At 40.7% G+C, this 25,049-nt stretch overlaps 1 protein-coding gene and 1 long non-coding RNA gene across 3 annotated transcripts in view; both read left to right on the plus strand.

Moving 5' to 3' along the window:
* The first annotated feature begins 620 nt into the window (after positions 1-620).
* LOC107227865 overlaps positions 621-25,049 on the plus strand; it is a 33,795-nt gene continuing 9,366 nt past the window's right edge. For both annotated transcript variants that reach the window (XM_046735971.1, XM_046735972.1), the window contains exons 1-4: positions 621-2,338; positions 3,322-3,465; positions 7,836-8,013; positions 24,005-24,216. In XM_046735971.1, coding sequence (XP_046591927.1) covers positions 1,297-2,338; positions 3,322-3,465; positions 7,836-8,013; positions 24,005-24,216 — 1,576 coding nt within the window. In that variant the 5' untranslated portion in view covers positions 621-1,296. The remainder of the gene's footprint in view (positions 2,339-3,321; positions 3,466-7,835; positions 8,014-24,004; positions 24,217-25,049) is intronic.
* Positions 14,749-15,969, plus strand: LOC124293744. Its single transcript, XR_006903623.1, has 2 exons — positions 14,749-15,026; positions 15,111-15,969. It is a non-coding gene; the product is annotated as an uncharacterized LOC124293744 (long non-coding RNA).

Below are 25,049 nucleotides of genomic sequence, written 5' to 3' on the forward strand. Positions count from 1 at the left end.
TATAAAAGTGGTTTGACGCTTTTCGCAACGCACGTGTTTTAACCATCTCCACACACTTTTGCTCAAACAAAAACGAAAAGATCAAGGACTAAGGGAGCACGGAGCAAAATATTAAACAGTATTGCCGGCTCATCGGTGGGAAACGTTACCGTACAAAAGCGGCAATTTGAAGAATCGCCGTGTGCCGGCGGGGAGGGGTGAGGTCACCGCACACCGTCAACAGGTTATGGAAGAGTGCTGCGAGATTGCCGAATCTGCGCGTCTAAATCCACACACTTGTCGATTCAATTTCTATTTCAACTATCATACTGCGGGTGTTACGTAGATATATAGGTAGATTTTTGTGCATCGCGACTCAATGGTCATAAGTCATAACGATACATAACTTTGAATGTGTCGTAAATAAACAGAACTTAATTTTACCTCGCGATACGAGATAGATTCTGTAGAACCTACAGTTACCACTGGTTTTTGAACGCGCGGGGGTCGTTCGGCCCCTTTTCCAAAAACGTCGGACAGTTAAATTTTTTCATGTTATTTTCTCATTTGCGTTAATTTGATGTTATATACCGAGTGTGAAAACGTCGAGTATTGCTAGTATAATTGATATCGGTATTCAGAGTGTAATAATATCATTAACAATGAGGGATAAGGAACAATGTGGTGTATACTATGTATAATCTGTGTTGCGATAATGAATACTGTAGTCGATAAATCAACGTCCGAGCCCCGCGGGTGTGCGAGAGTGAAGGGTTAAAAGGGGGCGAGTGTGTTTCCATCCATCTATGATGATAAGGTACTATATTCATTGTGGTCTGTATTGGGGCATAGATTGAAGAGCTGTATATAATATGCCCCCGGACGTGATTAATCGTGGCATATCATTATAGTGAGTATACGTAGGCGACGATGTACGCACATGGGTATGAATACGCATACTGTTGTGAAAATAGCGTTTGATGATGATATTAATCCTATGTAATTTGATAAGTAATAATGAAACAATGCCGATCAATAAAGACCTTTGCCGAGCACTTTAGACGAAGTTAACTACCATCGCAATCATGGTCTGTGCTAAGCATCCACATCGGCAACCTGGCCTGTATCGTGTAGGCTATGAAGGGCCGCGATTCGGTTTTAATTGAAGCACAAAAGCGAATAACGAGGCATCGAGGCGGGATCCAAAAGGTCGGGGATCCACGAGGAAAGGAAAAGAAAGGCTTAGCCCCTGAGCTTAAGGGCGCTAGGTAGTAAAAGGGTGCGGGGTTGGTATTTTAGAGAAAGATCCGAAACAGGATGGCGGTCAATAGCCCTGACTCTTACGGCAAATCGCCAAAGAGCATCCGCCATTTACCACAGCCACCGCAAGCCTCGGGTCAAAAGAGTCCGACACAAAGGTACTCGGAGTCGACCAACTCAGAATCGGGGGACTCGAACTCGGCAAAGACAAAGACGACCCGAATACCCCGCACTTTTGATCTATCCACGGAATATTACCCACAGGTCGGAAGCGCCAAGTTCGACTGCGAGGAGTTCGGAGCTGCCGGCTCGCCGGCAAACCCGGGAAAAAATCGCAACGGCGATAACACCGGAAACTACTTCACTTTCTCCGCCCCGAAAAGTCCCAACAGCCCGGAAAGCCCGAACGCCGGTCTCAGGACTCCAAGGACCCCCAGGACCCCCAAGAGTCCCAGCTGCGATGGAAGTGTGTTTAGCTCTCCAGGGTTTCCCTCCCCCTCGAACGTCTTCCAGTTCTGTAACGTCAGGAGGAACTTAAACAAGACCATGTCTTACCCACCAAAGAGCCCCGTCACTCCAACGGTATCGGGATCCCCACAGCCCGGGCACAATCAGTATTTCAATTTCAGCCACGCAAAAAGTCAGACCGCCACGAATGCCAAAAAGCAGTCCGAGTTTTTCGACCGCCGGCGTAGTTCCTGCTTCAATCTTGGCCCCAAGAGTCCGAGGAGTCCAAGAAGTCCGAGGAGCCCGATGTCCCCAACGATCATTGCCCCGACTGGACTGAGTCGAGGTGAGAGTCCAGTGGAACCGAAGCTGCAGGTAGAATTTGGCGCGAAGAGTCCCAGGTCACCGGGTCATGGGCAAACAACCAGGTTCGACTACGACAGTCCTCGCCGTGGAAACCTTCCCTCCGGAGAGTTCAATCGCAGCCAGGGATGCCTCGTTGGAAAGGAAACTCTCGTCGACGCCAAACCCGGGAAGACCATGGCCCGGAGGTCCACGAGTGACCTGACTGACCTGACCGAAGCTGAGACCCAGGTTACCATGCTTTCAAGTCCCGCCGTTCGACGAAGGGGCTCGATGAAGGCAGGCTTGGGTAATAGTCTCTTTGATTCAGTAAATCCTTGTACTTCTTGTATCCATGCTGCCTGTCCGAGTCGTATGAACTTTGTTGGAACTGGACGCTATTATATGAGATAAAGATCACCAGGAGTTGGTCAGGTATCGAAAAACCTTCCGAGAAGTGATCACAATGTTTGATCAGTGATTGGAAGATTTTTTGGGAAATTGGCACGAATCTAAGAGAGTTGTCAAATCCCAAAATTTACCGAGCTGCAACATGAAAACACTTCCTCTACAATGATCTGCATTAACTGAATTGTCACGTGTAGAAACTCGCCTGACAGTAGTTTTGTATCTTGTCTGTGAATGCCGAAAGGTCAGTTTCCTCAAACTGTGTAAAAAACTCAGAATGTCCGTAAGACCTGTCAGCCTGCGGTCGCCCTGATCGTTGTGCGAGTTTAATGAGGTTCAAGGTCCTACTTTCCTAAATTACGCTTAAATATGTATACCCTTTGCACATTACGCGCACTTTACCCACACCTTCTTCACAACTTAACACATTCACTGACACGTCAGTCAAGTAACACGGTATAGGTGCCCGTATGAAATAGGATCAAGGAGAGCCATGTATACCTATGTATAGGTACCGTGCATTAATCTGAATGACGTGAATTTGTCCTAAAGTGATATTATCTTTTCACGAAATTCAAAGCGCCTACGTATTAAACACACGTAACGGTACATTTTTTGTAATGTTCCATGACGCGTTCCCTTTTTTGAACATTGCTAGAAAGAAAGTAGTTTCACATCTGTCTGCCTGATCAAACGGAGCGGGAAATATATGTACTTGGCAATTCAGAGTACAAATAAGAGTGACCGAGATTCGAGTTTCAAAAATAAAGTAACAATCAATGAATTTCAATCCTTCAGAAGATAGTTTCGTTTGATTCATATCAGCAGCAGCACGAAGTGGAATCCGAATAGTCGTTTAACAGAAATTTCAATTTTTTCATGCAGCTTATCTGGCCTCACGACGCGGTTCAAGGGACAGTCAGGCGTCGAATTTGTCGAACGTGAGCAACGAGGACGTGGGCCCCCTCAATTTCACCGCTCACCCTCGAGGGCGACAGCGGAGGACATCAAATTTCCTCGAATTACCCGGTGAGCAGCTTGACAAACAGTTTGTGTCGTATTTTTTGAATTTCGATACCTAATGACACCTGCGCCGCGCATGATTGACATAAAAACGATAAATTGAGGGTGCGTTTGTACTCGGTGAATCAATCAACCACTGGAAGTAACATTTTTCAGAATTTTTTTTTTTTTGCTATACAACGTTCAACTTTGACAATGCTTCATCGGGCTGGAGAAGATCCTTACGAGATATAACATGTATTCACACCCCAATCCTCTAGAGAGCTTGACGTTGACAGGAAATCCAAAGTTTCGGAAAATATTCTAAGTAGTCGACGGAATACCAAGAAATAACAAGGTATTATTTTACTCCGTAATTTCGGGTCAAATTCAAACAGATCAATTCTCGGTTGAGGGTATAACATAAAGTTTCCTAGAGTCAAGACTCACTATAGGCGACTCGATATGTGAGTATTATATACCTGCCTAGTAGCTTCTGATTTGAAACATAAATTATAACACCCATCCGGAGCTTTTCAACCCCTACTACATAGATTGTCACAAGCTTTCACCGAAAATTTAACAGGTCGCTAAAATATATAATATGATTGCACAGAGTGCGTGCTATGATAGGCATAGTGATCCAGAACGCGTATTATTCTTGGATAAAAATTCCGAGCATACGTCGATCCGTTTTCCACCTTATTTTTCCTTCCATTATTTGCCTTTCCCTTCGTTTTTCGCTTCACCCGTAAGGGAGATTTCCTCTCGCCGCAATGACGCGCTGTAGACTCTTATCAAATCAACAATATACCGGCTCTTTGAACCTGCTCCGGCACAAAAATTCAGCGAAAATATAAAAATATAAGAGGCCTGCTAAAAGTATATCTATACAGTATAATATTGGGCCGAACCTTACACATTATACACAGGTAAAAGGCTCGATCAGAGAAAATCCTACCCTTCATGCACATCAAGACCTGTAAGCCCGGGCGGCATGACAGCTTAATTATTTTCCAGAGCCTCGCGGAAAATGGGTTCGTTCGAAACGCTATTTATGTAATCTGAATCAACAGAAAATCTGCCATGCGGCTGTGAACACCGTACGATTATATCGCCTTCAACGTTGCGAGCTTTATACTCTTTCTATCTTGCCGGTATTTCCTTTACATAATTATTTATACCCATGTTGCGACACGAAGAGAAAAATGAAAACTCAAATTCTTTAGATTTGGATCTTTCCTACTCTGCCGCTGACCTTACATATTTGGAATAAGGATGACCTTTGACAGGAATAACGGATTTTCGAACTATATGGTATTCTTGAGTTTCTTACCCTGAGTTGTGTCGATATTCTCGTTTTCACATTTCTACCTCGTATTTATTTGCCTGGATACAATTTTCGAGAAATTCTGTAGGGATTTGATAAAAAGGGGATTAATTCCGTATCTTTTTATTACGCTTGACTGTTTTGTTCACTGGGGACAGAGGGGGGGGATTATTATATTATATATAAACTAAACTCCAACAGCTGTGTGCGGATTCTCGTAGAAAGTTATTTGCATAATCTTAAATCTACTTTATAAATTCGTTGCGGGTCTTTTACTCCGCGAACCTGCTGTTAGCGAATTCAGAAGTTAAAAAAGATTCGCCTAACCTTTATCCAATCGCATCTGATTTTCACGTACATCGATATACATTTAATGAACATAAAAGCATTCAAATATTCGACCGAATAACATTTTTTGATTATAATCGTTTCGTATAATCGTTTCACGTACAAGGAGAGCAAAAAGAATGCTGAAAAACAGCAAGCGGCATTAATTGCGTGCTTGTTTCAGGGGAGACGAACAGGACAAAACCGAATAACTCTTTCGGAAGTTCAAAAGGAATATCGATACCATCGTTGATATTCCGTTTCAATTTCCATTCCAATTCTTTCCGCTCCAGCGTTCTGGTTGAAAGTATGGTATTAGTACACAAAAAGTAAGCATTCGGTATTAGTAAGGCAAGATGGAAAGATTGGCTGAAAGTGCTTGCTGTACCCATACAACGCTGTCTTTTTTTCTTCTACGTGTTTTTGATCTCGAACATCCTCCCAATCCTTGACGCAATGATCGAAAACCACAATTAAATTAACTCATTTAACATCATTACGGTAGAAAAGAATTGCTACCGTTAGCCCGAAACTAACCATATCTGATTGTGAAATCCGAAAAGGTTCACTTCAGGAGATTGTAACATTCTCAAAATCGCTACAGCGCAGCTTATTCCTTTCGCTTGAACCCTCGAAATAATTTCGAACGGTGACCACATCTCTTGTCAAGAGTGAAAACGATGACAGTGAGTATACCTGAAAAATACTTTCACGGATAAACAAATTTGGATAAAGTTTGCAAACGAGTAGCGCAAATAGGAAAACGAAAAAATAAAAACAACAAAGAAAAACGTAGCAACGGATTCAGCTGTGTCGAGGACAAAGCACATTACAGTATGTACGAATATATGTGTACAGTTGTACGTACGTGCGCATATATATACTCATAACCCACGATCTGTTCCCCGTTATTTTATTAATGTACTCGAGAGTTCGCGTAATCACGTCGCGGTCCAATTTTTGCGGCCACGGGCGGCGATGAGGCGGCCGAGCTGCGGCGAGAAATTTCTCGTTAGGAAAAAATTATTTCTACGTCTATATATATATATATATATATATATATATATATATATATATATAATATACCTATATACATTTTCATTTTGCCTGTGGAGGAGGAAAAGAGAAGAGTATTGAATATAACTGCGAAGAACTGAGAACGGGGGAAAGTTGAAGGATCTGAGCTTTTTCAAAGTAGTCTCGGCGCGGCGGGCGGACGGCATCTGCCGTCCCTCCCCCCTCCTCAACCCCTGCCGCGCCGACGAAAGAGAGGTGAACGAAAATGTATCACAGGCTTCCGTCGGCATTATACTTATATAAGAAGAATTTTCTGAGTGAAGAAAATTGGATTGATCCTTCGGAAGATTCGTCTCCTGCAATCTCACTTATATTTTTAATAGGCAATATACCGGCTGCGTCACAGCTGAGTAAGACGAGAAATTAATATAAGACATGACGAAGTACATCAAAATAAAGAATGTTGAAAAAAAAAAAAAAAAAAAACAGGCTCGATATAAACCTAACGAAAATACCCTTTGTCCCTGTCCCTCCCACTAAGGGGAAGATAATTAACCACGTGAAGAAAATAAAAGTTTTATTTCGGTACCTCTTCAATTGCCACACGATAATTATGCAAACTTGGTTATGGCACAAAGGGCGGGTAAAGACATCCGTTTGAAAACTTAGCTCGTGATCAACCAGGAGACTATTTTCTAACAGTTCATAAGTCTATTGACAGCCATATTGCATCGTAACTGGAAATAGACAGTGATGAAAAACGCACAACCATTCAGGTTCCGTTATATTGTTATTCTTTCAGAGGACTAACCCAATTCGGTGGTAATCAGTAATTTTCATCGGTTAAACGTAATGTCTATTATAGACTACGAGGTAAGTGTATCGCTTTCTTGAATTTTCAGGAAATATGAGACTCAACTGGTACCATTAAGTGTCCATTAAGGGGGGTACAGCTTAGATGGTCTAATCATACCTAGTTTTAAGAGTTTTTTTTTTAAGAAAACTAAAACACTTTGGGCAATATGAGTTTGAGGGCTTTATTATTTATGGTTTCAAGAATATATTGGAATTTTTTCATTAAAACTAATAACAAAACGGCTACATGATGCATATAGGTATGTAAGTAGCAAACGCCTTCGAACTCGAATGCTTTTACTGTGGTGCACCTCTCGACATCACTGTCCATCTTGCAACAAATAGGAAAGTTTTGTCGAGTTAAAAACACCTTTTCGGTTTTAAGCTCCTGACCCAAATGTTGAAAGAAAATTTTTTTCAAATACATACGATTATTAACAATGAATTTTATTTTTCGACCAAACAATTGTTAAAAAAATTTTTGGAATGAAATTCAAAAGTCTAGCCACGAGCTCGAATCGATAATCAAGTTTTAAAGATTGCGTGAAAATTTCTAGTTGTTCGTAAAAAAATTAACTGTGGAATCTGCGCCACCGGATTGAAAAAATGATCGTTCGCAACAATCGCCATGTCACAATTTTGCTGTGGATTTCAATGACAAAATTCTAAGATTTTCTTGAAATTATAAATAATAAAGTCCTTAAATTCAAACTGCTCCAACTGTTTTCATTTACTTAAAAAAAACTTCTAAAAATAGGTACAACCTTAGAACGTCCAAGCTATTCCCCCATTAATTGCCATGACGGTCAACGGTCGATCTGTGCCGATATCTGATTGGAGTAACTTGTATTCTCCGTGTATTTTCCAGTACCTGACCACGTTCGGCCGAGAGTTCACAGCCTCCCTGAGAAGGCGTACAACCCTCGTGCATGCGACGATCTCTACAGACTGCGAGCCTTCAGCATCACCCACAAGGGCGTGGTAAATCGCGGGGACTCCATTATCTCGAGGCGTAGCCGGAGCAACACCTCGGTAAACAGCGGCCGGTTAGTCACTATCACTATACGTCTTATCTAATATCCGTTTCTGCCCAAAAAATGCTTTTCTTTCATACCCTTGGAACACACAAGCCAATTGATGCTTGCATGCAATGTGAACCACCATCAGGCCCCGGTAGCCGTACAATCGAACACTTTGTACACCGTAACATTAAAAATTTAAAACGATCGTCATTCAGGAAGAGCAACGTGTATAATAGAGTTACGTATATGCTTCTTCGTTATACCTGCAGCAATTTACAATCGTACTGAACATATTCAAAAATTCTTATAGCGCTGATTGGAGCGCTGTGCACTTGAGAGATAGCAAAAATGTCGGCAAATAGTTGGCACCGGTAATAGAACATAGTGCTCGTGTACCTCACTCTATTCAGTTTCTCGTTCCTGGGGCAAATACGCGCTGGAAATTTATTTTAGTAACTCTTTTACTTGAGTTCAACGTGTGGAAGAGGTGAAGGTATAGAAGTTTTCCAGTAAAATCATGCCGAATTACACGGACCGCATTGGGAAATAGATTTCGACCCCGCTCTTCAAATTTCATTCTTGTCTTGTTGGCACTTGGTGATTTTATTACGTCGAATGTATGTTCTGTGTTGCTACCGCGCTATTTCCAGTACAGGCATGTGTGCTGCACCTGCAGATAAGCAGCCGAAGTTACATCGAATTTATTTGCGTCTGTTGGGATGGTAACAGTTACTGTGCGTTCTTATTAGTCAGCTCTTAAGCAGCTTGAACACTCTGAGGAACATGCGTGGTAGGCCAATTATTTCCATTTCAAAAAGTCAAAATCCTTATTCAATAATTTCGATCATTCGTAGATTCGAACTGTATTCGTCTTGATTAGTTTTAGTATTAGTTGAGAAATGAGTTTTCTCAGTTAATACTCTCATTAAAAAACATCTTCCAAATTTCTTTTGCCATCCGTAACAGTGAAACCATGTATACCTATATCTTGCGCATATCCGTTGGAAGAGAGTAATCCAGATATTCATGTGTACGTATTGTATATTCAGAAAGTAAAGCTTCGCGATTTGTGTTGGAAGAGTTGGCTCAGCGACCTCCAAATGGATGTTGAAACCTGCGGGTTTTGCAAACTACGAAGATTTTGGGTCGAGTTTGACCCGAGCACTTAATATATGGCAGACTTTTGTAAACAAGTGCCGTAGCGTAAAAAGTTTCTTCGTGGTCGGGTACATTCGTAGGAGGGTTGTGTCTAATGTCGTGAACCCCCCGCCGGCCAACATGTCCGATATCGTCCACCCTCGTTTTCTCACTTATCCCGTGTCTCGGGAATTTTTCATTGTTTAACCGCTTTTACAAATCATCTAACCGGAAATTTCGGAATACAAACTGTTGGAATATTAAGTAGGCACCTGAAACTGATCGCCTGAATTTTTTGGAAGTTTTTGAAAAGCCTTAAATGGGGGAAAAGGAGCCCAGGACGAAATACTCGTAGTCCACGCTGGCTGGCAACGTCAGTAAAAAACCACGTGGTCGGCGGACGGTTAACATGTTTATATTATACGTATACCCGTGTACAATTGCTCCTGGACTCGTCTATTCGAAAGAGACAACGGCAGCGCAATTTGTGGGTTGGTAAACACGTGTTTTTTTGTAAATCGCAACACATGCAGAACGTCAAAAAATGAAAGAAAGTCGACTTGTACAAAAATAACCTTTTTGCCCTTCAACATGCTCGTACTTGAGAGTACAATTGTAGAACTTAATATGGGGCTCAAAAAACATGGATTGTCAACGCTTTCCTCAATTTTAATGCAAAGCAGGCTATTACGACACCTGCACTACCTTCTCACATGTACGCGATACAAAATAAAGTGAGTTAAGGGTTGGTTTTCCTGGGAATGAAGGAGGTCCGTGAGTCAAAATATTCGGTTCAATTTTGACCTAGCTGTGAGTGAAGAAACGTGTATCTGACAGTTACCTAACAATGCTGGTCGTCTCTAGCCCATCCGGCCGGGTTGGCGTGGGGTGGTTGGGGCTGTTTAGTTGCGTGCAAGCAGTCGGCTATTCTGTCTATTTGGCCCCCGCGGATCGGCCGGTCGTTTAGAGGCGCGTTAACAATAACATTAGGGTGAAACATTCCAACTAGTATAGATCCTGGTGTAAAGCTCCTCAGCATCTACGTCCGGATCTACATCATCATCCGGTAATTCAAAATTGCGATCAACGTAATACTAAAATACACTATTCAAGGAAATAACTTGGTAACGTAAGTCACGTGTTGTATATATATCAATGTGAAATTTTTATTTGAAGCTCCAGATCTATTCATTCCAATGTGACGATATAATTTCGAAAGATTGCGAAGTGTACGTCGTGGATAAAAAATTAAAATTTCAAACTTACTCCAATTTTTTGAGGTTTATTGTCTCATGGAGATCAACACCAATACGCGTGAGTGTCAAATGCCTTAGTTAACCCTTCAGAACGCCAATAATAAAATTTCAACTGATACAGTTTTTCTATCTGACAATGAGTATATGATGGATTCAAGCTGTTTTTGTACAATTTTTATTAAGCATGCTAGACATTTGGGTCGCTTAACGAGGGTGTCATTCACAATGACGGTGAATTGTAATTTCTATAAGCCCGCAATTACTGAGTTCTTAAGCGCTGGGATTTGAGGAGTTTATAAGCTGGGATGTGGATTGTATAATCTTTGGTTGAAGGCTCGTTAAGCAAGTACCCCCATTCTTAAGCTACGAACTTTTTGATTTGATTTTTGATTAATTTTTCTCTCGCTCGTTTGAATTGAAGCGTTACGTCATATTCGTATCAATCGAGGGATCACGTTTTAAATCCTGGATAAAATATTTCACAAATCAATTTCGTGTTGTCAACCAAATTTGGTTTGAATTTTGATTTTCATCCAAACCGACCTGCACTTCATTCCTCGCTCAAATCCTGCAGTTCGTTAAAATAAATTAATTACAATGATATGCTATTTCCTGTTGGACCATGACTTTCAACTGTATTTTCACCTCATTGATAACTCAATCCAATAAGCAATTCTCCTCGTTTCGTTACATGCATGTACACCTGTAAGTGGTGGATTCTGATCGATTCAAGGACAGCCGCGTCGTCTGCTACGCAGGTTAAACAGGTGTTACCAGTCCACACCGGAGTCTTTAGATTGCAAATTGCATTTGCATTAAAAAGATGTTTAGCTTTTAAAACCAAAACCGATTTTCTCCCTCCGTTCACCTAACGACACCCATAAGTCACTTTTGGAAGACTTCTACAGCGCGCTCTAATGCTGACGTAGAAATAATTTGGGAGAAAGCGATTTCCCCGGGAAAGGGAGAATTTTCGATATCCGTACGTAGGTGAAGATGTGCATTTCGTTGTTAAAAGCAGAACAGGTGAATTTGTAAAAGCTGCGAGAATAATGAAAGAATGAAATAATCGAAAGTAGGAGAAATAATACGTTCATGAAACATGCCCAGCTCACTGCTCCCTGGAGATTCGAAAGACTCAGCCACTAAGATTCATCCAAGTTTGCTTACTCTTGCGTTCAAACAAACCATCTCCTAATTGTGTTATACTTTGTAAGCCTGTTAGCAACCGTCTATATTTGTCTCAGCCTCGAGGCGCAGACGTTTGTCGACTGATACTCGTTGTCGGAATATAATAATACGCCAGTCGATATTCACTCACAAGAAAGCGTGGGTTTGGCAAAGCAGCCATGCCACGAGCGGATAGGAAAAAATAACAAACAAATAAGAGTGTGAAACTTTTTTAAATTACTGCGATAATTAGCCCTCATCCACTATAGAAATTACTGGAAATTGTAACGTTGTAATTTGATTCATCGACATTGAATACATCTAATTAGGAGCCGGGATCAAGTGAATAGCTGATTTACACCGTTGGTTTCTTGAAATATTCTGGAAATAAACCTTTTTCTGATGTTTAATTCAGAAAAGTTAAAACAAATCTGACAGCAATTTAAATACAATCATTGCACGGTATCATGAAATTTGACAGACTCTGAACATCTGGTGTAAACTGACAACTAAGCAGTAAAACTACAGATTTTCGTCTCCAACTATCTATATACTGTGCCAGTTACTCGGTGGTTACATCGTCCGAAGTTCGATGAATATATTAAACTCGTTTTGCAGCAGAATGTTCCGTTATTGAGTAATGTAGAAAACTACCTCGAAGGCACATCCATTCATATATCGGCTCTACTTTCGGCACGCATCTAGAGGACGAATCCCTCGAGAAAATCGAGGTCCTGTCGCCCCCCTCCTCTCTCTCCGTATCACCCTTCAAGCCTGTCTGGCCCGAGCGCCGAAACCTGGGATTCTACGCAAAAAGCTCCTACCTACTTACTCGGCGTCGCGAGTGTCTCTGAAAAAGACATAAAGTTCAAACAGGTGGTGAGTGGGTGGTCCACCGGGCATCGCAAAGCTTCGGCCCTCTTCGCTGGCTGGTATTCTGTATGTAAATTAGTTAATTACCAGATGAAATGCAGCATTGTGCTCCGGTCATACGTGCCTTCTCGATCTCCGCTGGTTGGAATGCTAAATTTTTCATCAATATCCACTAGCAACGTACTAAATTTTAACAAACAACAGGTTTCACTCAGGGCTTATGGGCAAATCCGGATGCTTTATTGTATAACGTTTCATCAAGCGTCTCGTGCACCCGTGAAAATGGACTAACGAAATTTTGCTGTGGTATACGTTTTATCGAAAACCAATCGCAGAATGGGTGAAAAATTCGCTCAGTTTTAAGAACCCCCAAGCTCTTGACATTATTTAACGAACAGCTGCAGTATCGCAACGAAACGTGCCTTCATAGCTTGGATAGTCTGTCATGTGTATCATTGCTCACCGTATATTGTAATCTCACAATCCGTTACCGAAATTAGTTCCAAGATATTTTATGGCCACGTTTTTCTTCTTGCAGAATCATAATTCTATTAACGTTGAGTACTCTGTAGTAGACATTTTTGGGCAATTTGTAACACGCAAACTTTGTCAAGAAACTATTTTTCTCAAGAAAAATGTATCAAACAGAGTGAGTGTATAGGGAATTGCTCGGTTCGGTAATTCTTTGCTTGATTGTCTAATCGATTTCCATCCAATTGAAGAAGTCACTATCTCAGACCTTCGCCTAAAGCCCTGAGCCTCGACCTTATCAAGTGCTTTTCCAATAGAATCCTGTTGCCAACAACTCTCCCCACCCCGCACTTCTAATACACGACAGGCTTTTCGCGTGTTAGATTTCAACAAGATCGCCAACGTTAGGGAGAGAATGGAGTTATCTTCGTCAGAAACTATTTTCCTCAGTTTCTTTTTTTCACGCTAAGAAGAATTAGTCGTAAATATCGAAGAGAACTGTTTAGAATTATGAACGCTTGTATTCATCGATTGTATTCGAACTTTTTCAAGTCACGAAGGCTTGACTAATCGTAAGTCGGATGAGTCCCCTCGTACGAAAACCAACAGATGCAGAATGAAAAACAAATTTAAGCCGTAACGATATGTCGTATCGATTATTCATAGTAACGTGACATATTCTCTCGCATCACGTCAGCATAGCATTAACAGTTTTAATCATATTGTTCCTTGACAGTTTGAAAATTGGTGTTCATCACTTGCCAAGACACTGACTTAAAGATTACATGTGTAGTTTTCACGTACGAAATTATCTGCATTTTGTCGTAGCAGTAAGAATATATTCGGTATGTTTTGGGTAGCCCAGAGTCCCACAGTAATCAACTGAAGTCTCCGACAGTTCAGCTGTCCCAGTCTTCCTACAGTGACCGTTATGTATTGTCCCGAAATAAACAGTCACAAACGTAGTGCACGTTTCTCGCCCTAGTTACCTGTGAGTTATTGTGTCAGTCTCGAAATCCTATACCCTCAGAAGTCTGTCGTCAAAGACTATAGACTCAGCTGTAATCACATGTCGTCCTGTTCTATTGTATTCAGCAAATGTGTCAGAGCGTAGAGTGAATTTTTGATAGTACGTTAATTCTGCAGGGAACCCGCGCAGGATACTTGAAGGAGATTTATTAAATCAATCACAATAACAAATTATGTAATACAATTGAACCTCAGGGTGAATAATACCTTGACATAGTAGTCAGAGACCACAGATTTTCCCGGTAATAGAAAGTTTTTTTTCTTTCGTTGCGCATCAAGAGAAGAGTACTGTCACAGGGAGGAGGATTGGAAACGGAAGTGTAAAAAAAAAAAAAAAAAAAATTGGAGGGAGGAAGGAAGAAAGGAAGGAAGGAAGGAAGCTGGCTTCGGCTCGGCTTACAATGATCAGCCAGGCTTCTATAGCCGAGCACATATTGTCAGCTCAGCCAAAAGTGAAATGACTCGGAATCCCAATACTTTTGGAAGGTCAGAGCCTGGCACGTAGCTTTGCGGGCTGTTATTTCGGGACTCAAGCGTTGACCAGCATCGCAGTGTAATAGTGAGTAGATGGCGACGGCGCGGCTACATCCTCGACGCGGCGATCACGACTTAGGACTCTTCAATCTCGATTGACTCCTCGACTTCCACGGATCTCTGAGACCTCACGTTCGACGAGGTCACCGATTTCACCGTTGACGAGGACTGGACCACCGATGATGATTGAATGCTCTGCACTGACTTCGAGGTCTTCACCGACTGGGACTGTACCGTTGCGGTTGACACTTTCGATGATTGCTGGACAAGGCTGGATGCGTTGTCGTCGACTGGTATATAGAATAGAATAGAATAGAGTACAATAATAGTTATAGACAGATAGACAAGTAGATAGAAGGATATTTATTCGATCGCGGACATATGTAAAATAAAGAAAGAGGACCGTGAACCGAAACAATGGGATTAAGATTATACTAGCACTGGTCAAATTATAGCGCCATGGTTAACCCAGATTCGCACGTAGAGAGACAGGGAGAGAAAAGGAGTGTATACGAATTACGGGGATCCGCAAGGGGTGTAAATATACTTCATCAACTAGTATTGCAGGTAGCCCCTAAGTCTTCATTTACTTAGGAGAAGCAAAGTGAGCCTTGGATTGACTTTAACCGACAATTATGTATGTATTTACAGGCGTCTACACGCGAGTCCTCTATCGATCACCAATCCCTCATGTCATAATATAACATGACACTTTGAGGCGCGCTATAGCAACACTGACAGCAACAATTATGACCAGCAAATGACGGTGATAACATCTTTCTCGACCCTTATGCGATGCTTTTATCAATTCACTGCTACTGTTGGCACAAAATCGCTTCCGCGGTAGTCGGGATTTCGATAACGGGTTCCTGATATCCGGTAGGTGAACAAAAACCGGATACACATAGCAGGACATACTCCGTAAGAATCACTTTTATACAGTAATAAATTTATAGTGTTTAGCTGTGAGCAGCTAGATGATAGAAACTTGTTAAAAATACAATACAAGCGAAGAAACCCCGCGAGGCTTTAATAAATGATACCTAGCGACGTGCTCATCGCAAAAAAAAAACCGCTAAGAATCCACAAGCTTTTGTCCATCTCCACAGACAACCGAAAACTTCGCGTGATCTCATTAAACGGCTCCTAGGCACGCCATCGGAATTAAAAATGTTCAAAAAGTGAAGAAGCTGAATAAATCACAGCACAAGTAGATAGTAAAGACTCTATAAAGAGTTTATAGATCACTGATTAGCACTAAAACATTTTGAAACGAAGTGTTACTCTCCAAAACGACATCACGAGAGTTATAAATCGTTTTCAGTAAATCTCGAATGATACTTAAATATAGTGTCATGATTTTTCTGTACCATGGTACTTACCTTTGGCGACTTCCATGATGATTTTTCTTTACGTATCAAGCTGACTGGCTCTAATTACTCGACGCGAATGATTTAGCGCGCACGGTTCTTCTCTCGGCAAGCTAATACGTGCGGATGAAAGTATAACTCGGACTGACTGGTTTACAGGGATGCTGTAAATGAGAATGCAGAGAACAATCAGACTCCGAGTTATTCTAAAACGGAGCTCCATGTGGGGGGGGGGGGATACGAAGGAGAGGGGGAACTCCGTTTAGTTTGACCGTGCGCCAAGAGCAGATGGAATCTACCTACCTACCTATAATAGATTTCGAAATGACGCGGCTATCGTTGCTGGAAGCCTCTGACTGTACTCAATCGTAACTGATTGGTGAGTCAGAGTGTTTTCCTTGTATCGCTGTTACCAGTCCGATTACTGGTCCAATTGCATTGGATATTGCGTCAGGTGACCAGCAGATCAAAAGCTTTTAACATCTACGTTCAATTCAGCCGGACAAATTGTTAGCCTCGGCTTTGTGATTACGTATCAACGTCAACTGTGATTGCATTAGGTTTATCAGAAATCGCCTGTATACGATGTTTAATCAACATTGCTTAACTCTCTTACAATTAGGTCAGAATTCGTTAACCTAGAACATAAAATCTAGAAAAATAAATTATTTCACGTTTTCCCCAAGTCCAATGAAACCCTGTTCCTCGAAAATTTTCTACGCTATGGCCAAGTCACCTACAACCCCAAGTCTGCAGAGTGAGTGAAGGTTTTAGAGTCAGGTATATGAAACAGCTTAGGAAAAGTTATGAGATGGCGTAGCTGATGGTGTTAACTGGTTGAACCATTTTCTAAACGGTTCACCTCAGCTTTTTATATTTTACGATCGCCGGACTTGGCGAGTGTCCATAAACCGTCCAGACAGTGCAGAAAATCATGAGGTGAGAAAGACGCGATTCCGGCGAATGACGAGCCAAACGACTGGCAACAGACGACAACACCAACGTCCTGCTATACCTATAACTTACGCTCATAAATACTAGTACTCGAGGAATATGACGCTCACGTCTCCCAAGAAAGCTTCATTCTCTCTGGCTGATGATGCTCCGCGAATGGCATCTATACGTGCAATTGCGGAGTCTCAATAAGTTATATTGCATATTTGTTACTCGTAAGTAGAATCGCATGACGAAGCGAGCAGAAATAGCTGAAAATTAATGGGAGAAGAATGTGTGTTTTCTGTTAGTCATCTTGAAGCGTGGAGTAAAAGACAGTTCAAAATATCACCAATGTTTATTCAGATTTCAATTAAGCATAGCAAGGACCGGCATAACTTGACCTGGATGAATTATATCATATGGAAAATGAAGCATTCAAAGTAAATAAACATATAATTAGCAATGTGAAGGAATTTTCAGGCGCCTTTAAAATCATTCTATTCAGTTTATTAGTTATCACTAACTCACTATAGTCACATAGAAGCTATCATATGACTGTTTCTTCAAAGGAGAGACTCGGCATGATTTGCCCACTTCGTATGCTCCAATTTCAATCTCTTCATTGTCTGCTAAAATTACACTTCCCGTGCTTAAAAGCGTCGCAAGGACAAGCTTAGTAAATTCTAGTTCAGGTGAACTCGTAAATTAGTTAACTTGACTGTGAAATTCTGAGCATGTAATTAGAAACGTAGGAGAGAACTTGCAGCTCAGTGCCGATGCCATGCGGATGGCCGTGAACCAAAACCTTGCTACGGAATTAAGCTGCCACGTGAGTCACCTTTTGCACTTTGGAATACTTTTAAATGGATTGAGAGAATAGTAAATTACCGGCGATCGTTTTGCGAAAATGCAAGGTAATATAATCCCAGGTAGCATTGTCCTGGCGCTCAAGCGTAATTGAGACTTTTTCTACTATATCCAACTGCCGGGGTAAAAGATCAATCAGATTAAAAATGAAGTATGTAATGTGTAAGCCTGCGACGGCGAAAAGTGAACCGGCTCTGGATGCTCAACCAAATTTCAACCTTGTCAGTATCACGAGATCATTACAGTTCTTTGGAATTCATGTCAAACAATCAATTAACCGTCCAAAATCTCCCTCGGCAGTCAGGCATAGATATGTATACAGTATTATATTTAATTAGTAGAGAATTCTACTGTTCCAGCAGACTGGCTTAAGCCTTGGGTCACGGGCTTGGTGCAGATCAGTTGTCCTAATGCTTGCGATCAGTCAGAGGTAGATTTACAACGGTGTCAGGATATCCAAGGCATACCTCAATTTTAATTAATTTATTACTACGCGTTAGGACTCCGCAGAAATAGCAGCACTTGTCGGACATGGGATTAATGAAATTGGAAAAAAAATTACCCACATGTGATTCTCCGTCTTAATGACCCAAGCATATAAATTTGCAGTTTAATTAGCACTATTATTTTTTTTTTTCAGAGAGCTACAACTTTTTTTCGTTACAATTCCGCTTCGAATGTTGTGTTAAAGATTATTGAAAAAATTTTAAATTGCTGGATAAGTAGTAAAAAATGGTAACACCAAAAAAAGCGAATAACCATTACTACCTAATGGTACGATAACTTTATTTTTATCATGTAACGTCGGTATTCGCGCCTTGTATGTACGCCTTCATAGAAACAACGAATAATATTCAGTACTTGAAAGTTTTCGGCTGGTGCAGGTATGATGTCCTATCGTTGTAATATTCTAGAAGTGATCCCATTATTTCTTCAAAAAATAATTGTCATTTCCTGTCATCTGAAGACCAAAAAAAAAAATGATATTTCAAGTTGCAACCACTTTACACTTCGGCGCCAAAATACATACTTTTTTTACATTCTCCTTTGTCACGTAGGCAAACAATTCATAAGCTGATAAATAATCTACATGCTTTGTATCGTTGCATTTGAATCTAGTAAATGATCCATGAGTTTACCAATTTGTTGAAATAGTGGCGTTAGGATCTCTTCCCTTTCCTAAGTTTATAATTAAAGTGATCCGGGAGCGACCCGGTGAGTGCCTTTGGTATGTAACGTGAAAAATCTATATTTAGCAGAGAAATCTGCGGCTGCAAAGCTTCCTCTGCCTGGTGTGTAAGATATTGGTATCGCTAATATTCTCTGTAATCGATACGCATACACCGTATGTTGTGAAGTTAGAAGAAGTAAAAATACACAAAATTCTCAATATTGGGAGGTGTCGTAGAAACACGTGGCGAAAATTTAGAATTTATTCGGTGGCTTTGCAAAACATCTCATATTTTTCTCAATTCGAAGCAGCTCTACTGTGCCACTTGGCCTCCACAAAGCTTTCAATAAATTATTCGACAGCTCTGGTAATTCTGCACGTCAACATTGAAGTAACGACAGAGCTCGAATATTGCTCCCTCGATAAAGATTTCACGATTATTGTACGACCTACGCTCAAGTGTACCTCGGAAAAAGCAGGCCACCTGCTGCAATGTGAGAATGGATTCTAATTGTAAAACGATATCCCTCAGACGAGGGTAATTTTCGGTAAGGGTATACTCACTTCTAACATGCATACCCTGTCAGACACACCGTCATCTCATAGATACAACTGTAGATACGTACGTAAGCATGTTTGCGAAAACTGCGCAGATGCTTGCTTAAGAACCTCTTGTCAGGTCTATACCTAAGACAAACTCTTGCTTTCACGGTCCCCGAGGTATTCGCTTTGTGTTATTCGAGATATATTTAAACTTGGATGGTATCCAGATACCGAGTCTCGTCAAACAATCCTGAATGTGTTCTCTCCGTGTTCCTAATCGCGCCTTGAATCAGGCTTGCACCCTAATTTGCCCCCTACATGCACTTTCATATCGCTTCTAATCCATCAGTTGTGTGTATCAAGTCGCTCTCGAGTCGTCACTCGTCGACCAACAATGTTTACGGTATCCAGCCGGGGTAGGACTTAAGGTGGGCTTGATGCGGTTGAAAAAAATTATGGTAAAAAAATTCTTTGAATAACGCGTCTCTATCTATCGACGGAATTCTCGACTGTAAGTAGTACGTTTCGACTCTCCCAAGTATCACTTCGAAGGAGTTCATTCTATCGAGAGACGAGAGAATCGAAACTGCTTCTTATAAGAATATATTGTACGCCCATCTTTCCGAATCAAGCTCAACTAGCGATCCGTTATTTCGGTGCAGCATGTGGACGCCGTATTTGTGGTCCGTAAGAAGTAGCTGTTGTAGTTGGTGAAACTTGAAAAAGTTCATCATCAAAAAAAAAATATAATATCGTGATCCTCACAGATGATTTGAGAAAGGGGAATTCCGCTAGCTCGCCTAACGTCAAGCCGCTGATCCCTTTGAAGCTTTAAAACTTTAAACCTTTAAATCTTTGAGCTTTTAAACCCCTAAGCTATCGCACCTGCGAATCCTGCAGTTTACCTGCTAGAATCTATTTTACCGGGGGCCAGCAGCTCCGCGTCAAATATTCAAACACTTTCTCCCCATATTGTTCACATCACCTTCCATCCCTTCTGCGCGATAGAGGAAAAATATTTTCACGGAACAATGAAACAACGATCGGACGATAAAATGACTCGATCATCTTTACAGCAAAGTTGATCGATTATCCAATTATTACATCTATAAATTCATAGAATTAGGTAGATAAAAAAAGAGAAAGAGAGGAATTAAAATAGCTGAGGTTTGAATTACGCGGTGTTTGATCACTGAAATTTTCCTAGATTCAAGAACAATTTCGTGGTGAGTGATTTCAAAAGATACCATACCATAAGCTAATCTTATCTCTTATAGTATCGGCAAGTTATCGTCAATTTCAGCAATATACGAACAAGTAACCGCACATCCATGCAATTCTCATGACGAGACGGGTAAAGTGATCTCGATAGTTTGCTCCCCCGTTTGCTTCGAACATCAAAGTTCACCGTTATCGACAGAAACCGTATAGTTTCGCGCACATAGACTTGATTTTGTCCGCTTTGAACTTGGAAGTTAGAGACCATTACCTCTACTACAGGCTATTAAGGAGCTTCGAATATATGGCCCTTTGTAAACTCTCCATTCAAGCCCATACATGTATTGAAAGGTTTTCGCTGTACCTTATTAGTTCAACTGGATAACAAACTCCAAGCAAATTCTACCCTTAAATTAAATCGTATTATTTATAGTTTGCCTTGATTTGAGATTTTACGTCATTCACCGATATCTCCTCACTTATGTAACCTTTGTGCAAAGTCTGCATCCTTGTGACGCGTACAATTGAGGAGGTATTGGGGAAAAAAAAGTACGACGAATTGTGAAATCTGACGTTCGATTGTCTACCGTCGATGCCCCGGCTCCTAACCGGATACCATAATGATTGAGTGGTGAAAAGGTGATCTTCGAATGGAATCGAATTGACAAGGGACTGCAGGAGAGCCAGGAATCCAGGATCCGGCGTGGCTGTATATAAATAGCTCGAGATTGCGCGTCGAGCTTTTTCTTATTCACATTATTTCCGAACGCCTGTATAACATTTGGGACGTATACTGAATCATCGTGAATTTTTTATTTTAGTTCCGAGCACATAAAGAATAATGTCAAAGTAAATATATATTCATTCCGAGGGTATTGCAAATCCGGTGCGTATGACAATAGTACCATTACAGTGGAAAAATCCGTGCGACTGTTGAAACTAAAAGACAATGAATGCAACGATAAATTGCCAAGTCTAGGACAAAAGCGTCGTTTTTTGTCATTCTTCTTTATGTATTCAAGGCGGTCAGCTAGCCAAAAACTGTGTAAAACGGTGCTCGTCCACCGCTTGATAAAGGATTCATGACGTTATTAAGAAAAGTGGAGATAATAGCACACAAAGACTGATTCATAAAGTGTTCAGTGACTCAGATCTTATGAATGCGTTATGACAGCACCGGATCAAGGGGGGGGGGCACTTGCCCCAGGCGGCAATTTCATGGGGCGGCAAAAAATAAGAAAGCGAGTTAGCGGATCGCGAACACATTTGCCCAAGAGAATGATTTACCTGGTAATAGAATATAGGAAAAAATTTGCACATACTTACTTCACATGTATACCTGGAGGTTCTTTCATGAAATTGTTCGGCTTCCATCATTCATGAACGAATAGAGATGAAAAAACGGGTTCTCTTAGGATGAATGTGTTGTTTACATATCAACCCACAACATATATCTCCAGAATTTTCGTTTAGGTTGATTTATTATTCAAACAAATCTCATTGAAGAGAAATTTTTTGTTAGGATTCATACTGCTTTTACCAACATATTTAAGAAAAAGATGGAAAATTCTGAACATACAATTAATATCTACCAGTTCATTTCTGAATCGTCATGCGGTAAATGTTCATTTCCGAATGAATCACTTATATCCGTTAAAGATATAATTTACAAATAAAAAATTACAGAAATTGATTTTCAGCGAGCACTCTGATTCTATTCATTCACAATATTACAAATCATTTTTCAACAGATATTCTTGCCATTTTTCACGTTTTTTTTTTCCATTTGAACCCTTACCACCTGAGTATTTACCGCGGCATCTACTGTGCATGGAATATCGCAGAATATTCAATCAACGATATCTCGTTCCATATACCATGTAGTAAAAATAAATACCACATGAGGTTTTAAGTGTTTGCCGTTCGTAAAACAATCAATCAAGTTCTAATATTTTATCTTAGTTCTACTACAAGTCATCGACCTTTTTGTTTTCCCAAACGTATTATTACGTGACTTAGTTGCGCAATAAATAATTCGATTCGTTCTTCAACTCCACACTGTCATTACTTTTCTGAAATACCTGAATCAATTTCCAGTTCTTAAAAAAGAAAATTGAGTTGACAAATTAATTAAGTTAGTGTTAGAGGGTTGCAGCCTTGGATCTTTCCCCCTTGAAAACATCTTACATCCGACGCTGCGTTATGATTAGAAACAAGGGGGACGAGAAAATTGAAGACACTTTTGACTCAAGACACAATTTCTAATATTATAGAGCACCGATATTGCAAAAGAAGCTGCGATCGAAAAATGCGCACATCTATGCGTATCAGAGTTAGGTTACTTAGGTATGTACAGAGCTCACGCGGCATGGATAAGTCGCTGCATATTTTCATTCTGAAAGTGAAATTGGAACCTAATTGGTTGGAAATCGAGAAGCAACGAGTGGCGCATTTAGTCATGCGTAAAATTTAACCCCCGATGGGGGCGGAAGCCGACGAAGGGCGGGCGGGTCGACGCGAAGGGAGGAAAAACGATATTTATATATCGAGGAATTGAACCTGCGAGCGGGTGAATCGAAGGGCGAAGCGGCGGATGAAAACGAATACCTCGTACGCACTGACATACCTGTGTACACTTGGCCGCAGTGATCCTCGACGAGTAATTTATTCGACGAGTCGGTTACGTTGGCAATGGAGAATCAGACCGCAGCGCCACCGCTGATCGGCTGCGAGGACGGTAACCCAGGTCGGTCTCTCCGATTTCATTTCTTTTGTAATATGTTACAGTAGACTAAGAACTATGCGACGCGTATTTTTTTATCTGCCAAACACCTTAAGGGGGTGAAACCGTCCTCCAAAGTAAGGCATCTCAAAGGATGATTTGAAAGTTTCTTTTTTTCCCACTGAGAAAATTACATTTTTCATTTCTCGTTGTGAGAAAACTTTTACAGTTGGATTGGTTGAAAAACGTTATGTTCTCTTGGGTGAAACTGCAAAATCACCCCTTAGCAGGCTTTACTTTGGAGGGTGGTTCCACCCTGTTAAAGCGTTTAATGGCACGTAAAAAAAAAAAATACGCGTCCTGGGTTACCATCCTTGTCAGAATCACTGCGGGAAAGTATACTTTCTCTTCTCGTACATGTTCAAGTGCGCAAAAGTGAATTGCGTTGCTGACGCGGCTGCTCTTGGCTGCTGTTTATCAGATCTGAATACCCCTTCGACTATGCGATATTCCAACAATAACCAGCAAAACATACATGATACGTTATATAAGTATACGCCGGTGGTAATTTATTTTGAAGTGCGGTAAGAACTGTACACCATGCGTCAGAAAAGTCTTGTAATCTTTGATTTACTCTCCACTTAATTGCATGGTCATAGGCTAGCGCAAGCATTGAACGATAAGGAAAATAATTTCTCTGATTCTGCCATCCCTTCAGAAACAGCAACGTGTCCGTTTCGGGGGAAAGATCGCCCTTCGACGGATCCTGCTGTAGCGCCCAAGGCGGAGCGGAGAGCACGGATAACAGCGACGTGGAGGAAGTGCCCAAATACCGCGTCGTACTTCTGGGTGATTCGGGGGTCGGGAAAACTGCCCTCGTCTCTCAGTTTATGACCAGCGAGTACATGAACACCTATGATGCCAGTCTGGGTACGTTGACTCTGAATTCAAGTAACATAAAAAAATAAAAAAATAAAATAAAATGTCGGTCAGATACTGGAGAAATAATTTTCTCGTGTGAGAGTTCAAAATTACACGAATAATCGACAGCGTCATTTTCTGCATGATAACTGATCGTGAATATATTATTCGGTTGTGAGCAGTGTGGACCTCTGAATGCCGTTTACAAAATTCTAAATTTAAATACAATGTAAAAAAAAAGTAGGAATGATAAGACTCGTGAGTAATAACACTGGTCTGCAACCAAAATACTGCACAGGTTTTTTATGCTGTTTTTTTTATAGATTTTAACTCACTGAGACGAGGAAAAATACTCGAAAAGTTCCATCGCGTCAGGTTTTATGTTAAATTTGTTTTTTGTAGTTTCATTTAGAGCGAAACTCCCGTTTAATTCGAAATCTGGTATCCTATTCTTGATTCTAAAAAATCTAAACAAAATTGATTTCTTACTTCCATTTAATATCGATTAGAGCGAGACTCGAGTATAAATACGAACAGGGAATCAGAAAATGGATAGCGCAAGCTCGTTCGGAGGTGTATCACGGAGTAGAAGGAAAAGGTTTCATAGGCGAAAAGAATGAACACAAAATATTGAATACATTTCATGAAGAGATTGTTTGTTTAATTTTATAAGAAATATTGTTTAGTTCGTTGTAATAAAATAGTGGTTTTTTCATTACTGTTATACTTTTTTTATCCAAACCCTTTGTATTTTTTCAAGAATACTCTACGTGATGGAGGAAAATGAAAGTCATTTTATGATTCAGTACACTCGAAAACATAATATTTACCAAAAACATCCC

Source organism: Neodiprion lecontei, chromosome 3, assembly GCF_021901455.1.
Source record: "Neodiprion lecontei isolate iyNeoLeco1 chromosome 3, iyNeoLeco1.1, whole genome shotgun sequence".
Taxonomy (NCBI): domain Eukaryota; kingdom Metazoa; phylum Arthropoda; class Insecta; order Hymenoptera; family Diprionidae; genus Neodiprion; species Neodiprion lecontei.